We start from the raw sequence: 18,846 nt of genomic DNA on the forward strand, positions 1-18,846 counted from the left end.
TTTCCCATTTGCAACACTTTCCTGACAGAGCACAGGCCAGATATTACAACATCACCTCACTGAGAAAACAAGTTAAACCTGGGCGAGTAAACACTCGGACACAATGGATTCAATATCAGACCCGGAAGGAGCTCAAGGTGCTTCAGGTAATATATGCATGAGGTCAAGTGACCTTGATCTTCTAGCTCACTGAGCCTTAATAATACAATAATCAGAGGTGGAAGCAAGTAGCAAAGTGCACAATCACCAGTGTTTCAGATGCATCCAAAGTTGCTCAAATACATGCGAAAATACATAATACAATGCATATTAAAGGTGGCGATATCACAGAAAGAGTACATGTACACGATGTGCAAATTTGCATATTCCAAAAATATCACACCATGCTAGCTCTACGTCATCTTACTTTCTCAAGAATGTAACACAAAATTCAGTTCAATTGAGTTTGATTTATATTGCGACAAATCACAAGGACAGTTTCCTCAAGGTGCTTTAAAACAATGAAAGCAAGTGTGTTTTTAAAGGACTGGAAAAGAGCCATCGTTTTCCACTATACTTTGCAAATATGCATTAAGTAACAAACCTTTTGGAAATAAACTTTTGGAGAAGTTTTTACCTGGATTAGCTTAGCTAAGAAGTGATCACCTTCCAAAGTCTCATTTTTTTGCTACAAAAAAGCAATTATTATATTATTGATGCTATTTCTGTTAATGTTAAATAATGCACATGGACATGTACTCAGTGTTGGGAAGGTTACTTTTAAAATGTATTCCATTACAGATTACAGAATACATGCCCCAAAATGTATTCTGTAACGTATTCCGTTACGTTACTCAATGAGAGTGACGTATTCTGAATACTTTGGATTACTTAATATATTATCATGCTGTTTACAACTACATGAATGTACTATTGCTGTGTTTTATTACTGTTACTGAAGGTCCGCGGCTCCGAACCGTAGTAAAGGGACCTCTGGCTAATACGGTGGGTTCTGTGTCGGGCTCGTAGCTGAAAACTAGCTTTACTTTGTTGTCTGGGTCAACTTTGCTAGCGAGAGACAGAGAGAGGCGTTGAAAGGCTGCTCCAACAGAACTTATTGTTTTTGGAGGAAAACACGAACACGGTGTACAGTCGAGTCTTAATAGCTTACTTACAACTGGGCTCGTCAGGCTCTCTTCTTGGCTGCAGTGGTTATTATTATATTTACATGCTTCCAGCTCCCGTTTTTGCTCGATGACAGCTCGTACTTTTCCTTTTTCTCCCTCCCTCGCTCACAGACACATAACGTGTATGGCAGTCCATTCTCCCTGCAGCACGGACTACACTGCCCATGATGCTACATTCTTTAGAGCTATACCTGTAGCATTCTGCCTATTAGCTTAGCACAACAACAACAGGCGCTCTCTCACCCAGGAAACACACAGAGAGAGAGAGCGAGTCACCCTGTAACCATGGCAACTGTAACGCTGCCGCCTGGAACAACAGAACGTAGCTGTCAAACAAAACCCAAACAGTCCTGACCCGCCACAATATGAAACATGGAAGTACCGCCGTGTAATCCATTTATTTCAACAAAGTAACTGTATTCTAAATACCACCTTTTTAAACGGTAACTGTAACGGAATACAGTTACTCATATTTTGTATTTTAAATACGTAACGGCGGTACATGTATTCCGTTACTCCCCAACACTGCATGTACTTATACTCCTATGCAAAGAATAATTGTTGTGGTTATATTATATAACTATAAAATAAGACTTCACAGGTAACATTCTCCATCCAGTCAGTTTTCCCAATACTCTAGATAAGCAAATATCCATGATGCACTATTAGCAGATTGTCATACAAAGATACTCCATAGGACTTGTATATACTGGAGCCTAGTACACCATAAAAAGTTGGGTGCACTGTATTCTCAGACTGCAATTAAGATGTTTGCACTGTCTGGTGTGTATATCATTCCAAAATGTCACAGGCGCATAACTATGTATCAAACTAAGTGAACCTCAGTGAAAGTGATCTAAAATAATATTTAATAGCCTGTCAAGGGTAACTACTGGATTGCAAAAAAGGTTTTTTGGCCTGATAGGACCAATTAGTGTATGTTGGATAGGAGTCCAGACAGACTGCCTGTCAGCGAATATTAAGGCGTCTTGGACGGACGCCACGTCGTGGCCTAATGAACGGCCTTCGGCCAGCAATGCTGTTGCTTGCTGATTACTGCCATGCAGCTACTTTGAGGTTTGAAGTGGCTACAACATTCTCCAATTTATATTTCATTTGTCTTTGATGTCACATCACCACAAGAACAAATCTAGTGATATCTAGAAGAAATGGGGATATGACAAAGTAAATGTCCTCAATATTCTCCCATCACTGGTTCATATTATAGAAATTGCATCACTATTCAGTCTCGTTTGTTGGTGTCTATCATTAATTATCCCTTAATTGTGAGGGTGATACTGTCAGTAAACACGGGAGCCTCTTTGTTCGGCCTGACTAGGCTTTCCCGGCAGACCTGAGGGTAGCAAGCGCCACGGACTGTGGAGTGACTGATGTTAGCTTTTAATTCAAGGGACTGCTGTTCTTCCCAATGGAAGTGGTGGGACACTTGGTGGCCATTCCTAATTAGACGTCGCTTGTAGCTGACTGTGATAGAATGTGACAGTGGTTCATTAAAGCGTTGTCCTGGTGATGCCTCCTCATAAATGCTAGTCTGACTGGGGGCAAACTCATTAAATAGCAAAGTTGCTTTTCATCAATGATCTGCTAGTTCAATATGACAGTGCTAACTGAACCAAAGCATTGCTCTCTGCTCTCCATCCCCAAGTGAGATGAGAAACGCTGCCGTCACCAGTCAGACGCTCGCATTCGTCACTCTGAAAACAAGATTTCATCAAGAAGAATTTTGGATTGTTTTTTTTTCCACATATTTGCTGTAAACTCTGTGAAAATTAGACTTCTAGGACAAAATGTTGCTTTCTGTTTGCATTATAAGATGCCGTGCTTAAATGATAGAGATGATATTAGTATGCCTATGCGCCAGGAAGGAAGCTCTGGCCAGAGGCATCAGATTGGCCATTCATCAAGTTTTATATTCTTTCAAATTTTGCACAAGGATGGACCAATTATATATTGAAGCAGGTCACCTTGAGGTGCCTGTTGATGAGATTTGGAACTGTGTATATGAAACTGAATTGAATTTGACAATTGGTTAGTGAAAACCACCTTGCAGCTGCATTGGTCGTTAGCAGATTGCCTTGAACACAGTGGTAGTGAAACTGCAAAAAGTGCAACACAGACCAGAAACAGAAATGTAAAAGCTGTGCCTTTTGAAGTATGTTGGCTACAGAGATGTTTGCATTCTCCCTTTCCAGTTTGCATTGCCTTTTCTCGGATTTTAATACCAGTTGACTAGTATTTGGTAAGTGTTTGTAGGCAACTTGGCATCTTCCATGCAAACAGTAGGTGACCAAAGCAATCACAAGGAGGTTTTTGGTTTACCAAGCAACAGGTCAATTTGGCTATATGGCAACTTCAAGGAATCACTCACCAATCAGATGGGAATTAGACAGCAACCCTCACCAAACCCCCCAGTGGCTGTATCACATCCAATATGCTTTGTTTAAACCAGTGGTTCTTAACCTTGTTGGAGGTACCGAACCCACCAGTTTCATATGCGCATTCACTGAACCCCCCTTTAGTGAAAAATAAAATATGATTTTTTTTTTTCAAATTCAAGACATAGATATGTTTTTTACTGGTGCACAAAATGAGCCGTGCATGTCACGGCGGACGCTCTGCCGAACCCCTGAGATCGACTCACCGAACCCCTAGGGTTCAATCGAACCCAGGTTAAGAACCACTGGTTTAAACACATTAAACAACCCATGTGCACACGATGTCACACAAAAAGAACCCATGTGACCATGATGTTGTACAAGAACTACCCCTGTGTGCATGACAGCCATAAAAAAGCAATTTTTAATTATTTGTTTAATTCACTGCAGTTTACCAGAAGAGGATTTCTGAGTTAAAACTGTAGATGACTGAATGAGCTTTCAAGCATCAGTCCATCTTCCTGAAAATTTAGGTTCAAAGTTCAGATTGAAACAACACATGACGTCCAATGATCCTATTTACAGCCGATATTGAAATAGTCTGTACAAATGAGTAAGAGGCTAGCAGACGCAGAGAGACAAGGGAGCAGATTGCTAAACATGTCTGATTCAGAGCAGATGCCAAGGGTGCTGGACTTGTTAGGACACTCAGCTGTTAGACCTTGAGTAGCTGCTTGGTTTAGATAATGGCTTGTTGCTCACCTTTAAGAAGTTTGAGGTGAGTACTTAACCCCTTTTCCTGGACTTCTGATGCCCTGTTAAGTATTTTGTGTAAGGGTTGCTGCTCGTTAGGGCAGATGGTCACTGCCACATTAATGGAATAAATCCAACCTTTTACTCTGCAGAAGCAGCGTAGAAATATTTTATTTAAATTTAAGAATCACGTGCACTCCTTATGACTGTCCCTTAAGAGACCAATTTTGCCTTTAGTCCCACCACAGACTTTACTGGCTTAAACCTCTTAAGCGAAACATTGCTTACAATAAACTGGAAAGGTAAATATCTCGTCGAATGTGTTTTGAGTGAAAACTTCAACTCTGTTGTGACTACAGTGATGCTAACTAGGTGCATCAACCTAATTCAAGGGTATTGAAGCAGCTGTGACTGCTCTTCTACACAAAACAATCTTATCAAAAGCTATTTTATGACCTATAGTTAAATAAAGCAACCTCTGGCCGCTGTGTACACAAACTCGTTTGAGTCGGTGCAGACACCTTTAAATGTGGCTTTACAGTAAATCTTGCTGTACTGGATTATGGAAGTTTTCTGATGTGTTGCTTAATGGTGTTAACTTGAACTAGGATATTTTCCTAAACCTTACATAGTATATATTTGTCACGCAGTTACCATGGTTACCTCGCAGCGAGGTCCTGGTTTCAAACTCAAGCTAGAGCCGAACATTTCTCTGGAATTTTCATTTTTGTGGGGCGAATTCCTCCATTAAAACAAGCTAAACTTATTTTTGTGTCACTATGCCTTTGACTAAGATCCTGCCTTATAACTAGAGGTCCAGAGTGCTGCTGGGTAGTTTCCCTGGCTTCTATTTCTCATATTAAAGAAGTAGAAAGCAGAAAATTGAATTTCTGTATGGGGAAAATACTAAAATTTTCATAACCAAGTCGTTTTCTTTCCTACGCTTAACAAAGTCAGAAGTGAAAGCAAAAGAAATTTGGACAGCAACTCAGTGCTTCCATTTGCCAATTTAAGATTGAAATAATAAAAAAAGAAAAAACTTCTTGATTTGAAAACTTGGGAGTTCTTTGTTATTTAAATAAAAAATGGAAACGCATATAAACTGGTTTCCTTTTGCACTTTATAAACATAAAGGTTTAAATACACATCCTTTGATTATTCGCATGGCTAATACTCCCAACACTGCCTCCTTAGATTCCAGTTAATCTCTCTGCTGTCAGCTGTCTGACAGCTTTTCACCATTTCTCCACATCAATAGACATCCACAGGTGGTGCAGCTTTACCAAAATTCTACTGTAAATCTGTCCGAATCTCCAGCACACGGTGTGCTTCCTCTCATGTACTCTGCATGTAATTTCACATGATGGAGATGAAGCCTCTCTTATCAGCACCTTCCTTCCAATGACATTTAAAGCTAATATTGACCTCTCCCACAATTGTAGCTCCTTTCCTCAAAGTACAAGGAAATAGATGGCTTTTAAATCTGTAATTTATACACTCGCTCTCTGCATGTGTGCACAGAAAAGGCTGCGGTGTGCTTTCATGCATGCATAGCCAAGTGTGCTTGCTCTTATTCAAACAGAGCCAGCTCCATTTCATAAACAGCAGAAAAGATAAAACCACATTAATGACAGAACATAATGGAGTCGAACATGCAGCACTTCAGGTGCAGCCATGGAGATATTAAGGACCCCTGTACATACACACTAACAACACTAAAAACTTGCACATGTGCATTTCTATGCCTGACTATACATATATAAGCATTATCCAAAGTAAGGGCATTGCATTGGTGCCATCTAGTGCCTTCAATCTTTAGTCTTAAAGCCAGCAGACTGGATAAAAATAGACAATCTATTAAGAGTCAAATAAAATAGCAGTTGTTTCAAAAGCAATCACAGGGGTAATATTATCCTTTTGAACACATATTTTCACATATTTACTTCTTATTTGTAGTAGTGTTCACTGTAGAGCGTCTGATTTGATTTTGACATGAAGGAACTAAATAGCATTTGCTTGCTGGTCAGACTGTCTGCAAGACTGGGACAAATCAATTGGCGGTGTCTGGGGAAACAATTAAGACAACATGGATAAACCAAAAAAATAAACCAAAAAAACTGCTGTTCCTTAAATGGTCATTTGAGGCAGATTCCAAAAGCTAGTCAGTTCCCTGGACTCCCACGTTAGAATAACCCTAACTCTGCAGAGGAATAAGCATGTTTACAACCCAGTGCAAAAATGTTAGAGCAGGGGTCGGCAACCCTGGGCACGCGTGCCACAGCTGGCACGTGAAGGGTTAACTGATGGCACGACCACAGTTGGCCTGATTTTTTTTTTTTGTAACGGTATAAATAATGAAAGGTGGCGGATTGGCCAGATGCTGGCCGATGTGTAAAAATAACTGAGTTGTTTGGTCGGGGTTATGGCGAAGCTTCCACAGAGGCCAGCAGGTGGATGAGGGAAAGGGGAGGCAGGAGGAAGAGAGAACCGAGGCGGCCGCCGGTCCAAGTGTCAGGTGAACTGAACTTCAGGTAAGAAGTTATGACCTGCAGTCTGTCTGGGTCAGATATAAACCAAGTTTAGGTGGAGTTTATTTTCGTTGTGGTGACTTTTTACCGTCAGTTACAATAACTCGTACTGCGTACTAGCTATGACGGAGTTTCTATACAGCTGGGTGGATGTTATGATGTTACTGATAGTGATAGATAGATAAGTTAGTAGAGTTGCCAACCGTCCCGTAAAAATGGAATCATCCTGTATTCAGAGAAAATATTACATGTTTTGTATTGAGCTGAAAAGGAACACAGTCCCGTACTTCAGCTAGAATGGAAAAAGATGCAAAGGTGGAGTTATTCTGCGTCTTTACGCTGTCAGTTGCCTCTTCTGTTGCTACTTCAATCATGAAACTGGTCAATGATCAGCTGATCAGCTTTTCTCTCTTGTTTGTTTATCGCCCACTTTGCGCCAGAAAGAGGAAACCGCCGGATGTCACGCTAAACAACAGCAGCACGTTTAAGCTTGATCAGCTGTTGTTAGAATTTATTTAATATTACTTTCTAGTGTCAGCTGATGTTTGCTGGAGCCACAGCTGTAAAAGCTGCTGGTCATGATGTCGGTTTGGATATGTGGTGAGAGGGAAACATGAAGATGAAAGCAGGAGACGTCCTTACTGAATCATCAGAGCTGAACAGGTGATGGAGAAACAGGTTTACCTTTTAGGTGACATGAATGAGTTGAAGTTATGAACTGTTTCTGAGAGACAAATAACACCAGGATCCTTTTCTAAGTACTTGACAGCTGGTAAATGTGCAGGGGTGGATCTAGCAAAGTTTTGCCAGGTAAGGCATTAACAGGGAAAGGGGGCAAAAAGAAATACTTTTCTTTCTTATTCTCATTTAAAAAGTCTCGCTTTTAAAAAATAATTATCTGAATCTTACAACCAAAGTTTTTATCTGATGTAAAATGTATAGAAATCATACTTATACCAACAAGACTGTACATCACTGTCACAACAGTGTTTGTTTTCATTCAAAGGCTTTATGGCTTTAATACCTGGGGGGCCGGTCTCTAGTCAAAATGCCCGGGCCGATTTTTTTTTTGTCCCAGTCCAGCCCAGGGCACGACACGCAGTGAATTAATCTGATTAAAAAATAAATGGCTGCGCCAGCGGTGCACATCGCAAATTAGCTCGCATAGGCACAGTTGTGCCGCTTCTCAATGACGGTATCTTAGCTAACAACCCCAAATACCAGATTCAACTTGTAATTGGCAAAAAATAACAGCCTACCGGTGACAGGGACGTTGCTAGCTGGCAGTTTTTTCAAGCGATGTTGAAATTTCCACATTCCGACACTTCAAATGCTTCAGGAGCTTTCCGCTCATGGACCAATGTTTTCTTTTCTGATCAAACCAGAAATCTTTAATAAGCAGCTGGATTTGTCTCGCATTAACTGGCTGAGTTAATGCCAGTTAATGCAACATCGAAATGCAGCTGATTGAAATAAAAACTTCGACTCTGTGGGGGTCAAAGTTTGCAGAACTACAAACGCAGCTGGAATCCACAGCTGTTCATGTTCATGGAGCTGCATTTTCACCTGCTGGACATCACTACCTGACAAGTTTAACTGTCTTCAGAACATTGCAGAGGCCTTATTGACAGTATTTGGCTCTACATATCTGTGTGAGCAGACTTTCTCTCAAAAGTGTCCTCAGGTAGCCGTCTGAATGCTGGACACTTAGAGACCTGTGTCTCTGAGTGAGAGACCAGAGATCACATTAACATGTGAGTCTCTGTATTTACAAACATGCCATATTGGCCCAGTTCATTTTTCTTATCATTGTTGTGAGGAGACCATAAATAGCATTTGCATTTTCTGTTGTACAGTTCATCTGCTGTTATGGATAAAAAGTGTCTCTTTTGTTTCAAAATAGCTGATAACTATTCGCTGATAGCTGCCAACATCTGCGAACAAATATAATTCTTTAAAGTTCTTCTATATAGTGTGTAACTTAATATAAAGCGTTATTAAATTTATTGCTAATGCAATCATATGGCACATTGACTTCTGAGGTAATTTTAGATGGCACTCATCATCAGAAAGGTTGCCAGCCCCTGCTTTAAAGGTACAGTGTGCAAAATATGACCACTAGATGTCAGTAGATTGCAGTGAACTCATTTCTGTTTTCTTACACCTCCCCATTAAAGTGTATAATCCTAAAGGAAAAAAACATGTTTTAGTAAACCAAGAGAGATCAGAAGCATTAAATGCAAGTCTGTACTCCATACCAGCCACAGACAGCTCTTCGCATGTCTCCATAATGCTGCTGCTGGCCGATGTGTTTCAACATATTTGAATAATCAACACTTAGCAATAAATCAAGAATAAATCGGATATTTGTCAATTAAATATTTTGTCAAGTCTAGCACTCTAGAGCTCTACTTCAGTTCAGGAAATCAGGGTTGAACTGAGGAGGAAGATTTTTATTTTTTTAACCTAGTGCCGATCTCATTATCTCTTTCTTTCACATCATTACTTCCTTGGATAAAGGGAACCCCTTCTCAAATAATAAACATAGCTATGATCCTTCATATCTTGAGTTTGAAGGTGCTAAGTATCTGACCAGTCTCTAGCCACATAAATAAAAAGTAATTTAGTGGAAGGAATTTGAATCACAGATTAATTCTAAAGTTCATGAGAATGCATCATTTTGTTGGAAGGTGTTATCACACACTACTCAATGTATACTACATAGTGAAAAGTGTTTGCTCATCTGCCTAAAATTGTCCCAGAGGTCTTGGTATGCTCAACCATTAAGTGTCCGTTTCACTGGAACTAAGAAGCTGAGCCTAACTCTTGAAGAAACAAACTCACACAACAACCTCTATCTAACTTTACATTTGGCACAGTGTAGTTAGACAAGTCCTGTTCTCCTGACAAGTACCGAACCTCAATTGGCTCATCAATCGCCAAATGATTCTAACTCCCGTCTCCACTGCTCGTCTCCGGTGGCAGCATGCGTTACAGCACTGCATCTGATGCTTTGCATTGTGCTTGGTGATGTAAAGCTTGGATGCAGCTGCTCAGCCACTGGAAGCAATTCCACGAAACTCTCTTCACAGTGATGTCGAGCTAATCTGAAGGCCACATGAAGTTTGCAGTCTGTACTGATTAACTCTGCAGAAAGCTGGTGCCCTCTGCACACTAAGCACCTCGCCGACCCCGCTCTGTGACTTTAAGAGACCTACCACTTTGTGGCTCATGTGCTTTTGTTCTCAATCGCTTCCACTTTGTTATAATACTGCTAACAGCTGATTGTGTTATATTTAGTAGGGAATACCACACTGGCATTCACAGAGCACGTAATTTAATCATGTTTGTAGAAGCGGTCTGCATGTCTGGGTGCTTAATTCTTTACACCTGTGGCTATGGAAGTGATCAAAACACCTGATTTTAATAGTTTTGATTGGTAAGTGAATAATTTTGCCAGTATAGAGTATATGTACAAGACGATAACTTATTTTTTCCTATTTAAAATCCTCAAAAAAGATACTGAATGTACCTTCAAAGCAAACTGCTCTCTTTCCAGGCAAAAATAACTGCGGTGTGATCGAACTGTTTAACAATAAATAATTAATTTCCAAAATCTTAGCTGGTTTGTTTCTTTAACTGACTGTTGCCTTTCCTTGAAGGGCACAATGGTGCAAACCGCTCAGTCAAAGCATATCAAGATAAAAGTTTTCCAGCAGCAAAGGTGAGAGTATGCTGCTATCCTTTCTTCAACAGACCTTGTTTTGCGATCAAAGGCATTTCTGATGTTACCAGTGCAATTGATGGCTTCTGATTGCTGTATCCTTTCAAGCCTCCCTCATTGAAACAATGATAGCCTCACTCAAACTAGAGGGTTATTGACATTGACAGGACTTGAACGTGATTGTAGTGTGTTATAATATAAGAAGCGATGATGGCAATTCATAGACTGAACGCGTGTATGTATTTATGCACAAGTGGCTGCGAGAGAGACGGAGAAGATGCAGACTGAGTGAGAATGGTTGTGTGCCACAAAACATCTGTTTTGTCTGCAGCATTCCTCCTTCGTTTGCCCTTTGAAAGGAAAACCAGCAATTTGTTGCAAATGAGATAAGTCAATGTGATCCTTGCTAGCATCTGGAAGCAGGAAAACAAAGTTGTGGAGCGGAACAAAACTTTGTTTCTTTATCCATTTCAAAAGTAAGAAAATATTTGCAACCAACTGTTACAAGAAGATGGTGTTCTTTTTTTTTCTTTTTCAAAACTTCAATATATGAGTCCAACTACTGAGAGATGGTTATGGCTTATTTCTACATTTGCCTCAGACATGCAGTAGATATGATGCTTTTGTGGTCAAGCAAATAAATAACAATAACTGGACCCTCTCTCACAATCAAAAGTGAGGCACATATTGGTGTTCAAATTGGATCCGACTCTTATTTTATGAGAAAACCATCAGATTCAGACCATGTTTTTGCTCACGAGAAGGCAAAACAACACAGTGATTAGGGCTGCACGATTAATCGTTAGAAAATCAAATCGCGTTCTCGATTCATACTTATGTGCGATCTCATTTCCAAATGACAACGATTTTACAAAAAAAAAGAAAAAAAAAGAAGACGACGACGATTGTGCCGCATTTTGATCCGGGACGTAATCTGCATGAAAACAAGCGCTCACTCTTCCTGCTCAACAAATGACAAGGGCGGAGCCTTATACCACGTGATACAGAAGCTGGCTGCTAAAATTAGCAGGAAAAAACAACGGAGAGCACGTCAGGGATGACGAGAAAGTGACTGGAGAAAATGCGTCCCGGTCAACCACCCAAACATCAATAACGGGAACCTTATACAGCGCTTCCCTATACCCGTCGAACTCCCGCAGGCACAAAGAAATTACGGAGGCTATTACTTATCACCTGACCAAAGATATGGCTCCATCAACACTGTGCAAAACGAGGGATTTAGGAAAACGATCAACACGCTAGACAAACGCTACACAGTGCCGTCCCGCAACTATTTTTCTATTGTTGCACTACCTGCTCTATACACGCAGTGTCGAGCAACGGTGGAGACGCAATTTCAAGCAGTACAACATTTTGCGGCAACGACAAAATGTGAGACATTTGTTGTTTTTATGTTTATTTATTGTTTTTATGTTCAGTCTCAACTGTTACGAAGTTGATGTGCAGTTAAAAAGTGCAATAAATATTTATACTGGAAAAGAAAATCGTGAGAGAATCGTGATCTCAATTCTAAGCCAGAAAATCGTGCAGCCCTAACAGTGATGCAGTTATTTCAATACTAACATCTACCAAAAGGTTTACTACCAACTAAGAATGTCCATTTAGAGCCAAAAGTACTGGATAGACAGATATTCGCTGGAAAATATTTAACTACTCTTTGAAAATCAATCACCCCACTAGACTCTCAAATGAATGTATAGTTGTGGTAAACCTGCTACATGACATGCTAGGAAGGAAGGAAGTGTGATTCTGTGTCAGGGCCAGAAATTTGATTTGAAAATTCAATTTTAAGGGACATAACCAAAGCTTCATTTGCATTTTACCTAAATAGGGTCATGTTTTCTTGAAGAGATTCTTCTTTTGACTGCTCTGCTCCGTTTAGGGGTCAGCACAGCAAATCTTCTGCCTCCATTTCACCCAAACTCTAGACTCCTCCTCCAAAACACACGTCCTTTGCATATCCTCTTTCACTACTACATCTTCCTCTTTTTCTCCAGTCTGTCAGATCAACATCATCCAAAATGATGCCCAAAACATCTCAGCCTTGCTTCTCCAACTTTGCCTCCCGACTGCTCGGTCTGAGCCGTCCTCTGATATCCTCTGTCTTTATGTTGCAACCTGTTTATAGCAGGTCTCACTATCATCCTATAAACCTTGCCCTTCACTCTTGCTGCTGTGCTTCTGTCACAAATCACCCCTGATACTTGTCTCCACCCATTCCACCCTGTCTGCACTCTCTTTGAATAGTTATAACCACATATTTAAATTCATCTACTTTTACTAGTCCTCGCAGCCTGTTAGACCTGTCCTCCTCTCATTTCCACATGTATGCTCTCTTGCTTCTATTCTCTCCAGTAGGGATGCACCGATACCACTTTTTTGGAAACGAGTACGAGTACTTGCATTTCAGTACTCGCCGATACCGAGTACTTAATAAAAACATGATTTAAATTTGCAGGTAACAGCTTTAGTCCTATAATTTAACAAAAAACAAACAAACAAGGGACTAGTTTGGAATTAAGAACATTTATTTAAAATGAAAAGCATGTTGTATGCAACATATTACAGAATAAATAATTATAAAAAAACAAAATTTAATTTTAAATTTGTTCGTCTGTTTCTCTGTTTAGAAGTCTCACAAGCACAGTCACAGCTGGGATGACATCAGAGGCTAGTGCGTCGTAGCTGCTCACTTTTTTAGTTAGTTCCTCAAAGGGGGCGAGGATGGCAACAGTCGTCTCCATAAGAGCCCATTGGTGAGCGGTGAGATAGTCAGGGAGTTCGTGCTCGGACACGCCCAGCCCTCGCTTTTGCTCAATGAGGGACTGGAGCATGTAATACGTGCTGTTCCAGCGCATCTGTACGTCCTGCTGCAGTCTCTTTATTGGCTGGTTGAGCTGTCCCTGAATGTCCTCGAGGCGGGAGTAGGCTAAGGCGGAATGTTTAAAATGCCCAACTATTTTCCGTCCCACTGCTATAGCATCAGCTATGCTCCTCTGTGCTAATAAGCGTGGGTAAACTCTTTGTACTCGTTGTCGTGTTGGGATTTTGGTGCTTGATTAAATTGCTTGTGTTAAATGCGCTACCTTTAGAGCCTCCTCTGGACAATTTCGCTGAGCACAATTTGCAGTCCGCCTTTGTTTTCGCATCTTTGTTCACTTTGAAATAGTTCCACACGGCTGATATGTCTCGCCTCGCCTTCTCCCAGCTCTGAGCTGCAGCCGGGGCCCGGGGGCGGGCACTCGGCGCCTGTGATTAACCCCTTACATGCCGCTCAAACATAGACAGGTCTCAGACCGTGGTATCGGTCCTCAGTATCGGGGGACTTTTAACGAGTACGAGTACTTTAGAAAATGTGGTATCCAGGCCGATACCGGTATCGGTGCATCCCTACTCTCCAGTTCATACCTCCATCTTTCCAGGCTCACTTTCACATGCTCCCAGCTCTCACTACAGCTCATAACATCATCTGAATCAGTCCACGAGAGCCCTTCCAGGCCTTTCTGTCAACCTTCATCATTTCCATCATTTTTTATTTTTTTATTTTTTTATTTTTGCTCTCTTGGCTCTTCGCACTTTTCTCCCTCTCCCTCATCTTTCCTGCTTGGTTTCTCATGTCTTTTGTATAGTCTCGCTTATTCTCTAACCCTCAAAGAGTTTCTCAGTCTTGTTCTCTAAAACCTAAAGAATTATGGATTTGATCAACTGGTCCCGTAATGGAAGTGACACCTTCCTGGGCTTGGGAGAGCCCGATTGTCCTGCGAGACGTTTGCTGCTGGATACTCAATGGTCGGTTGCGTTGTGTGTCTGCCGACACTCTCGATGGAGGACATTGAACGACATCTACCAATCTTTTTTCTCCTCATCTTTCCTCATGTTGTGCATTTTCCATTGTTAGACCTCTCTGACCTGTCTTCCCCATGTGATGTTTGTGTAATGTATGTATGGTAAGATGGCGCTGGCACGGCCGGCAGCCTTAACCCAATTTCCCTCGGGATGAATAAAGTATTATCAATCTATCAATCACTGCAAACAAGAAGATTCTCAGGGCAGATCGTGATGTAAACCTAGCCTGTGGCTGCATCCCTCTGTAGCTTCTACAGCTCTGTTTTCTCAAAGAGATTAAATCAGTTAACATTCTAGACACAACCGGTAAACAACAATGCAGATTTGTATTCAAGTCACAATCAATTTTTCACCAAAACGCTATGAAATCTACTTAATGACACTTCTAAGCTGTACTGAAAGTCACCCTTTGGCAGTATGTGTGATTAATAAAGCTAATCACTAATTTCCACATTTGCCCAACTGAAGTGTATGTCCATTGCAGTAAGTTTCAACAAAGTTCAAATAAAGGAAGTTTCTTTTACTTTATTAAATTAAGTAATTAAGATTATTACTCTGTGGTCACTTAAAATAATGAAAACTAACAAGGTTCGTGTCCACTTCCTGGACGCTTTCCTTTCTTTTTGGAGACACAAAATAAACGAAACATGCACACAGACTGACAGATTAATCAAGGTGAGAATGGATGTGCGCAGGCGAGGGAGACTCAGGTGTATCGGTGGCGGGATACTTACAATAACAGGTTCCTCGAAGGGGGTTACCAAGGTAACGGTTCTCTGAGTCACATCTGCAACAACACAGAAAAAGAGAGCGGTACAAAGAAAAGAAGTGAGACAAAGAATAATAGCATCTGCATTCAATGCAGCTTGAGTTTGCATGAAGTTTTTGTCTTAAAATGTGTGTGTGTGTGTGTGTGTGTGTGTGTGTGTGTGTGTGTGTGTGTGTGTGTGTGTGTGTGTCGTCTTCTGCCAGCTTTTTGTGAGGCCAATTCCCCCGATAATTCTCTCTAATCAGTTGCGTGCTCTCTATTTCCCAGAGCCTCACAGACTCACGCATACAAGCAGGCACGCATAATTACCAAAAAGAAAACCTCAAACTATAACGCTGATGAGAGAGACAGTTTCTTCCAAAGTCTTCAGTGTCTCCACATTCTAAAGAATTTCATGCACATGCACGAGAAACAGTGGGTCAGGTTAGATTTCTGAACAAACTCAACAAATGTGGCGGATTTATATGCAAAGGGCGGCCCAGCTCCATCCAAGTCCAAAGGAAACTGCTCAAGGTGTCCTCTTGGCTTCACTTCCATGATATAAAAACAGTAAATCAGACACAAAGCCACAAACAGGGCACAAACTGTGCCTCCCTCATAAGCCGGAGAGCTAAACAGAGGCTCTTACCACATTTGACAAATCTGCACTATTAGATGCCCTGGGATGAGATCACACTGGAAATCCATACAAAAACACATCACTTGAAAAGACAACGTTGAAAAGCAACTGCTGCGCTCAGATCCATAGCTGGGACAATAGCGTAGCTGTTCTCGATCACGCTTTAGAGTAACACGTTAGCTCAAGCAACTGGTCAGCTTTGGCTGGGGTGGAAAACTCTGGAACAACCTTGTTTATCTTTTGTGTTTTTGCGTTTAACGATTACCTGGATAAGACAGGATGTTAACTGGTCAGACAGACTGGCGAGCTACAGCCTGTAAAGTGGAATCACTTCAGCATTACCCATTATAGAGAAAAAAAATGCTTCTGGCTAAGAAAGTAAAACGTCCAGGTCAGTCAGAGTGGTTTGCAACAGGTAGCTCAAGTACATCACACTACACACAGCACAGAGAAGGTCCCCTTGGACCAATAAACTTTCACAGACAGAATGATAGCAAGTTGTGGTAATTATGACAAATGTAAATTCTGCTACAATGGTAAATGGCCTGTATTTATATAGCGCTTTACTAGTCCCTAAGGACCCCAAAGCGCTTTACATATCCAGTCATCCACACATTCACACACTGGTGATGGCAGCTACATTGTAGCCACAGCTGCCCTGGGGCGCACTGACAGAGGCGAGGCTGCCGGACACTGGCGCCACCGGGCCCTCTGACCACCACCAGTAGGCAACGGGTGAAGCGTCTTGCCCAAGGACACAACGACCGAGACTGTCCAAGCCGGGGCTCGAATCGGCAACCTTCCGATTACAAGACGAACTCCCAACTCTTGAGCCACGTTCGCCAATGGTTGTGACGGATTAGTAATGACAGATTAATCTATCAAAAACTGACCAAAGGATGAACTTCTTCAATTATAATAAATATAAAATTCACAAGACTTGTAGAAGAGCTCAGACAAAACATTAGGCAAGCAACAGACACTGACAGTGTTTTGCTATCTTTCAAGACTGATATTGAAGTAGACAGACTTTTAAAAGCACATTGCTTTACGGTAAATGCTACCTTTTTTTAAATGCGACTCAAAGGTTCGACCTGTACTCTTCTAGGTCACTCAGATTGAAATTTCTGTCTTGGATTGTCTGGGCTGACTCTAATCAAGGCTGCTGAGTGGAAAACAAAGAAGGAAACATATTCGTCATATTTTTGACAATGGCAAGAGACAAACACCCTGACATTTCACTTTTCAGACAACAGCCGCTGTCATTGTGGACGTATTTTCCAAAAAGCATTGTGAAACAATAAATTGTTTATCAGAGTCTGCGTTTCACTTTTTATCTGAACTTCATTTTTGACATTTAGGCCGATTCACTGTGACCAAAAAGACTTTTTACATCTTTTTAAAATGCATGCATCATCTGTTGATGGGCGGTAATTGGCTGTTGCTGACATCTGTGACCTTTAGGTCCACAAAAAGTCCCTAATAACTCAAATGAGCTCTTGCAACAAATATCTGTTAAAAAAAAATCAAACATAAACAGAATTAATGAATGTTTTAAGTTCGTAAGTAGAACTAATAGAAGAAAAACGTCAGAGTTACAGGTTTTATTCCGTTATCATCGGGAAATGATGTGCATACTTTTAAAGCCATTAAAGTGCCAAGATGGATGATGTGTACCTGAAGCAGCTTAGGCCACAGATAAGTAAATTATTGCCTGGCAGAACAGAACAAAAGCTACAGTTATTAAACTCCCAGTGCAGGCTCGGTGGAAAAGGAACCGTAAAAAATGTGATAAGAGCAAATATAATTGTTATTATAATGCCAAGGCTTTCACGGCTCTTTGCATCGCCGTGAGGGAGTGAAAAATCTCTTTTGTGTCAGTGGGTGAGTGGCTCTATAGGACATTCATTTGGAAGACTTTAAAATGAAAAACAATAAGGTGTTTACTGATATTGCAATGACTTGATGAATCCTGTATTTTGACCAGAGAGAGCGAGAAAGCAAACCAGCTGCTATCAAATGCAGCTTACTGACCAAATATGGTCAATGAATAATCCAAAGAGCTCCACAGAACAATGACTGATTCATAGTGCAACAGATTAAGGAGGGAGGGTTCAACAACACAGACAGTTAGTGGGAAGAAAATAGAGCCTAAAAAGAACATTCAAGAGTACAATGGGTGAGGGGTGAGGGGGGGGGGGGGGGGGGGGGGGGGGGCTACATGAACAAGAAGGCGAGAGCAGGTCGAGTTTACAGCTGGTCTTTATGAATTCTTCTGTATCGCTGCAGCAGGTCACAGAGCTATGCTGGATGCTGAATATTTCATTCTGCTATAAACACTGGCCAAGGACGTGGCCTTAAACCATAGCAGCTTCACAGAGCTTTTATCCTGAATCAGGAGTTTAGGACAACAATAAAACAAGAAACAGCAACAAGACTCTTCTCTAATAAATTAGAGGAAAAGCCCTCTCAGACTTTAAACAGATAAACAACAGCTTAGACCTACATTTGGCTTCAGCTTGCCAGTTCTCATTAAGATGTGCACTGGCTTTGACACAGAAATGTGTATATGACAGCAGCAGTCAGATACTAGAAACACATTTTTAACAAGAAGCATCAGCATCTTAAATTTATTCTTTTTAGGTAGTTATATTAGGATGCAGAAAATTCTGTGACGTCAATAAACACCACCATCAGGCCAAATGGAAGAAGCGCAAGTTCCCGTGAAACAGTATGGATTCAAACGGTACTTTTCAAAAAGCAACTTGGTGTCAGTTGTTCCAATTAGGAGACGAGTAGAGTGGGCTGTAGATGTGCCCTGCCTATAAATAAAGACACAAATCCCGGTTACAGCTCCACTCATTAGAAACTGATTGGTGTGAACCATGTCTCGATCACAAAAACCTTCACAGGACCATACAAGAAGCAATTTAAAGATGTATGAAGCTGGAAAAGACCCAAAAAGCATTTCTAAAAACTCAAATGTTAATGTAAATTGTCTATAATTGAAGTAAATACAGGACA

The 18,846-nt window shown here is 41.0% G+C and overlaps 1 protein-coding gene across 3 annotated transcripts in view; it reads right to left on the reverse strand.

The window, feature by feature from the left end:
* The window catches only part of atrnl1a (attractin like 1a), a 359,651-nt gene that overhangs the window by 183,646 nt on the left and 157,159 nt on the right, over positions 1-18,846 (reverse strand). For all 3 annotated transcript variants that reach the window (XM_087849988.1, XM_087849987.1, XM_087849989.1), the window contains one exon: positions 15,169-15,221. In XM_087849988.1, coding sequence (XP_087706114.1) covers positions 15,169-15,221 — 53 coding nt within the window. The remainder of the gene's footprint in view (positions 1-15,168; positions 15,222-18,846) is intronic.

The sequence above is a fragment of the Neolamprologus brichardi genome, chromosome 13, assembly GCF_056152115.1.
Source record: "Neolamprologus brichardi isolate AB-2024 chromosome 13, ASM5615211v1, whole genome shotgun sequence".
In the NCBI taxonomy this organism is placed as follows: domain Eukaryota; kingdom Metazoa; phylum Chordata; class Actinopteri; order Cichliformes; family Cichlidae; genus Neolamprologus; species Neolamprologus brichardi.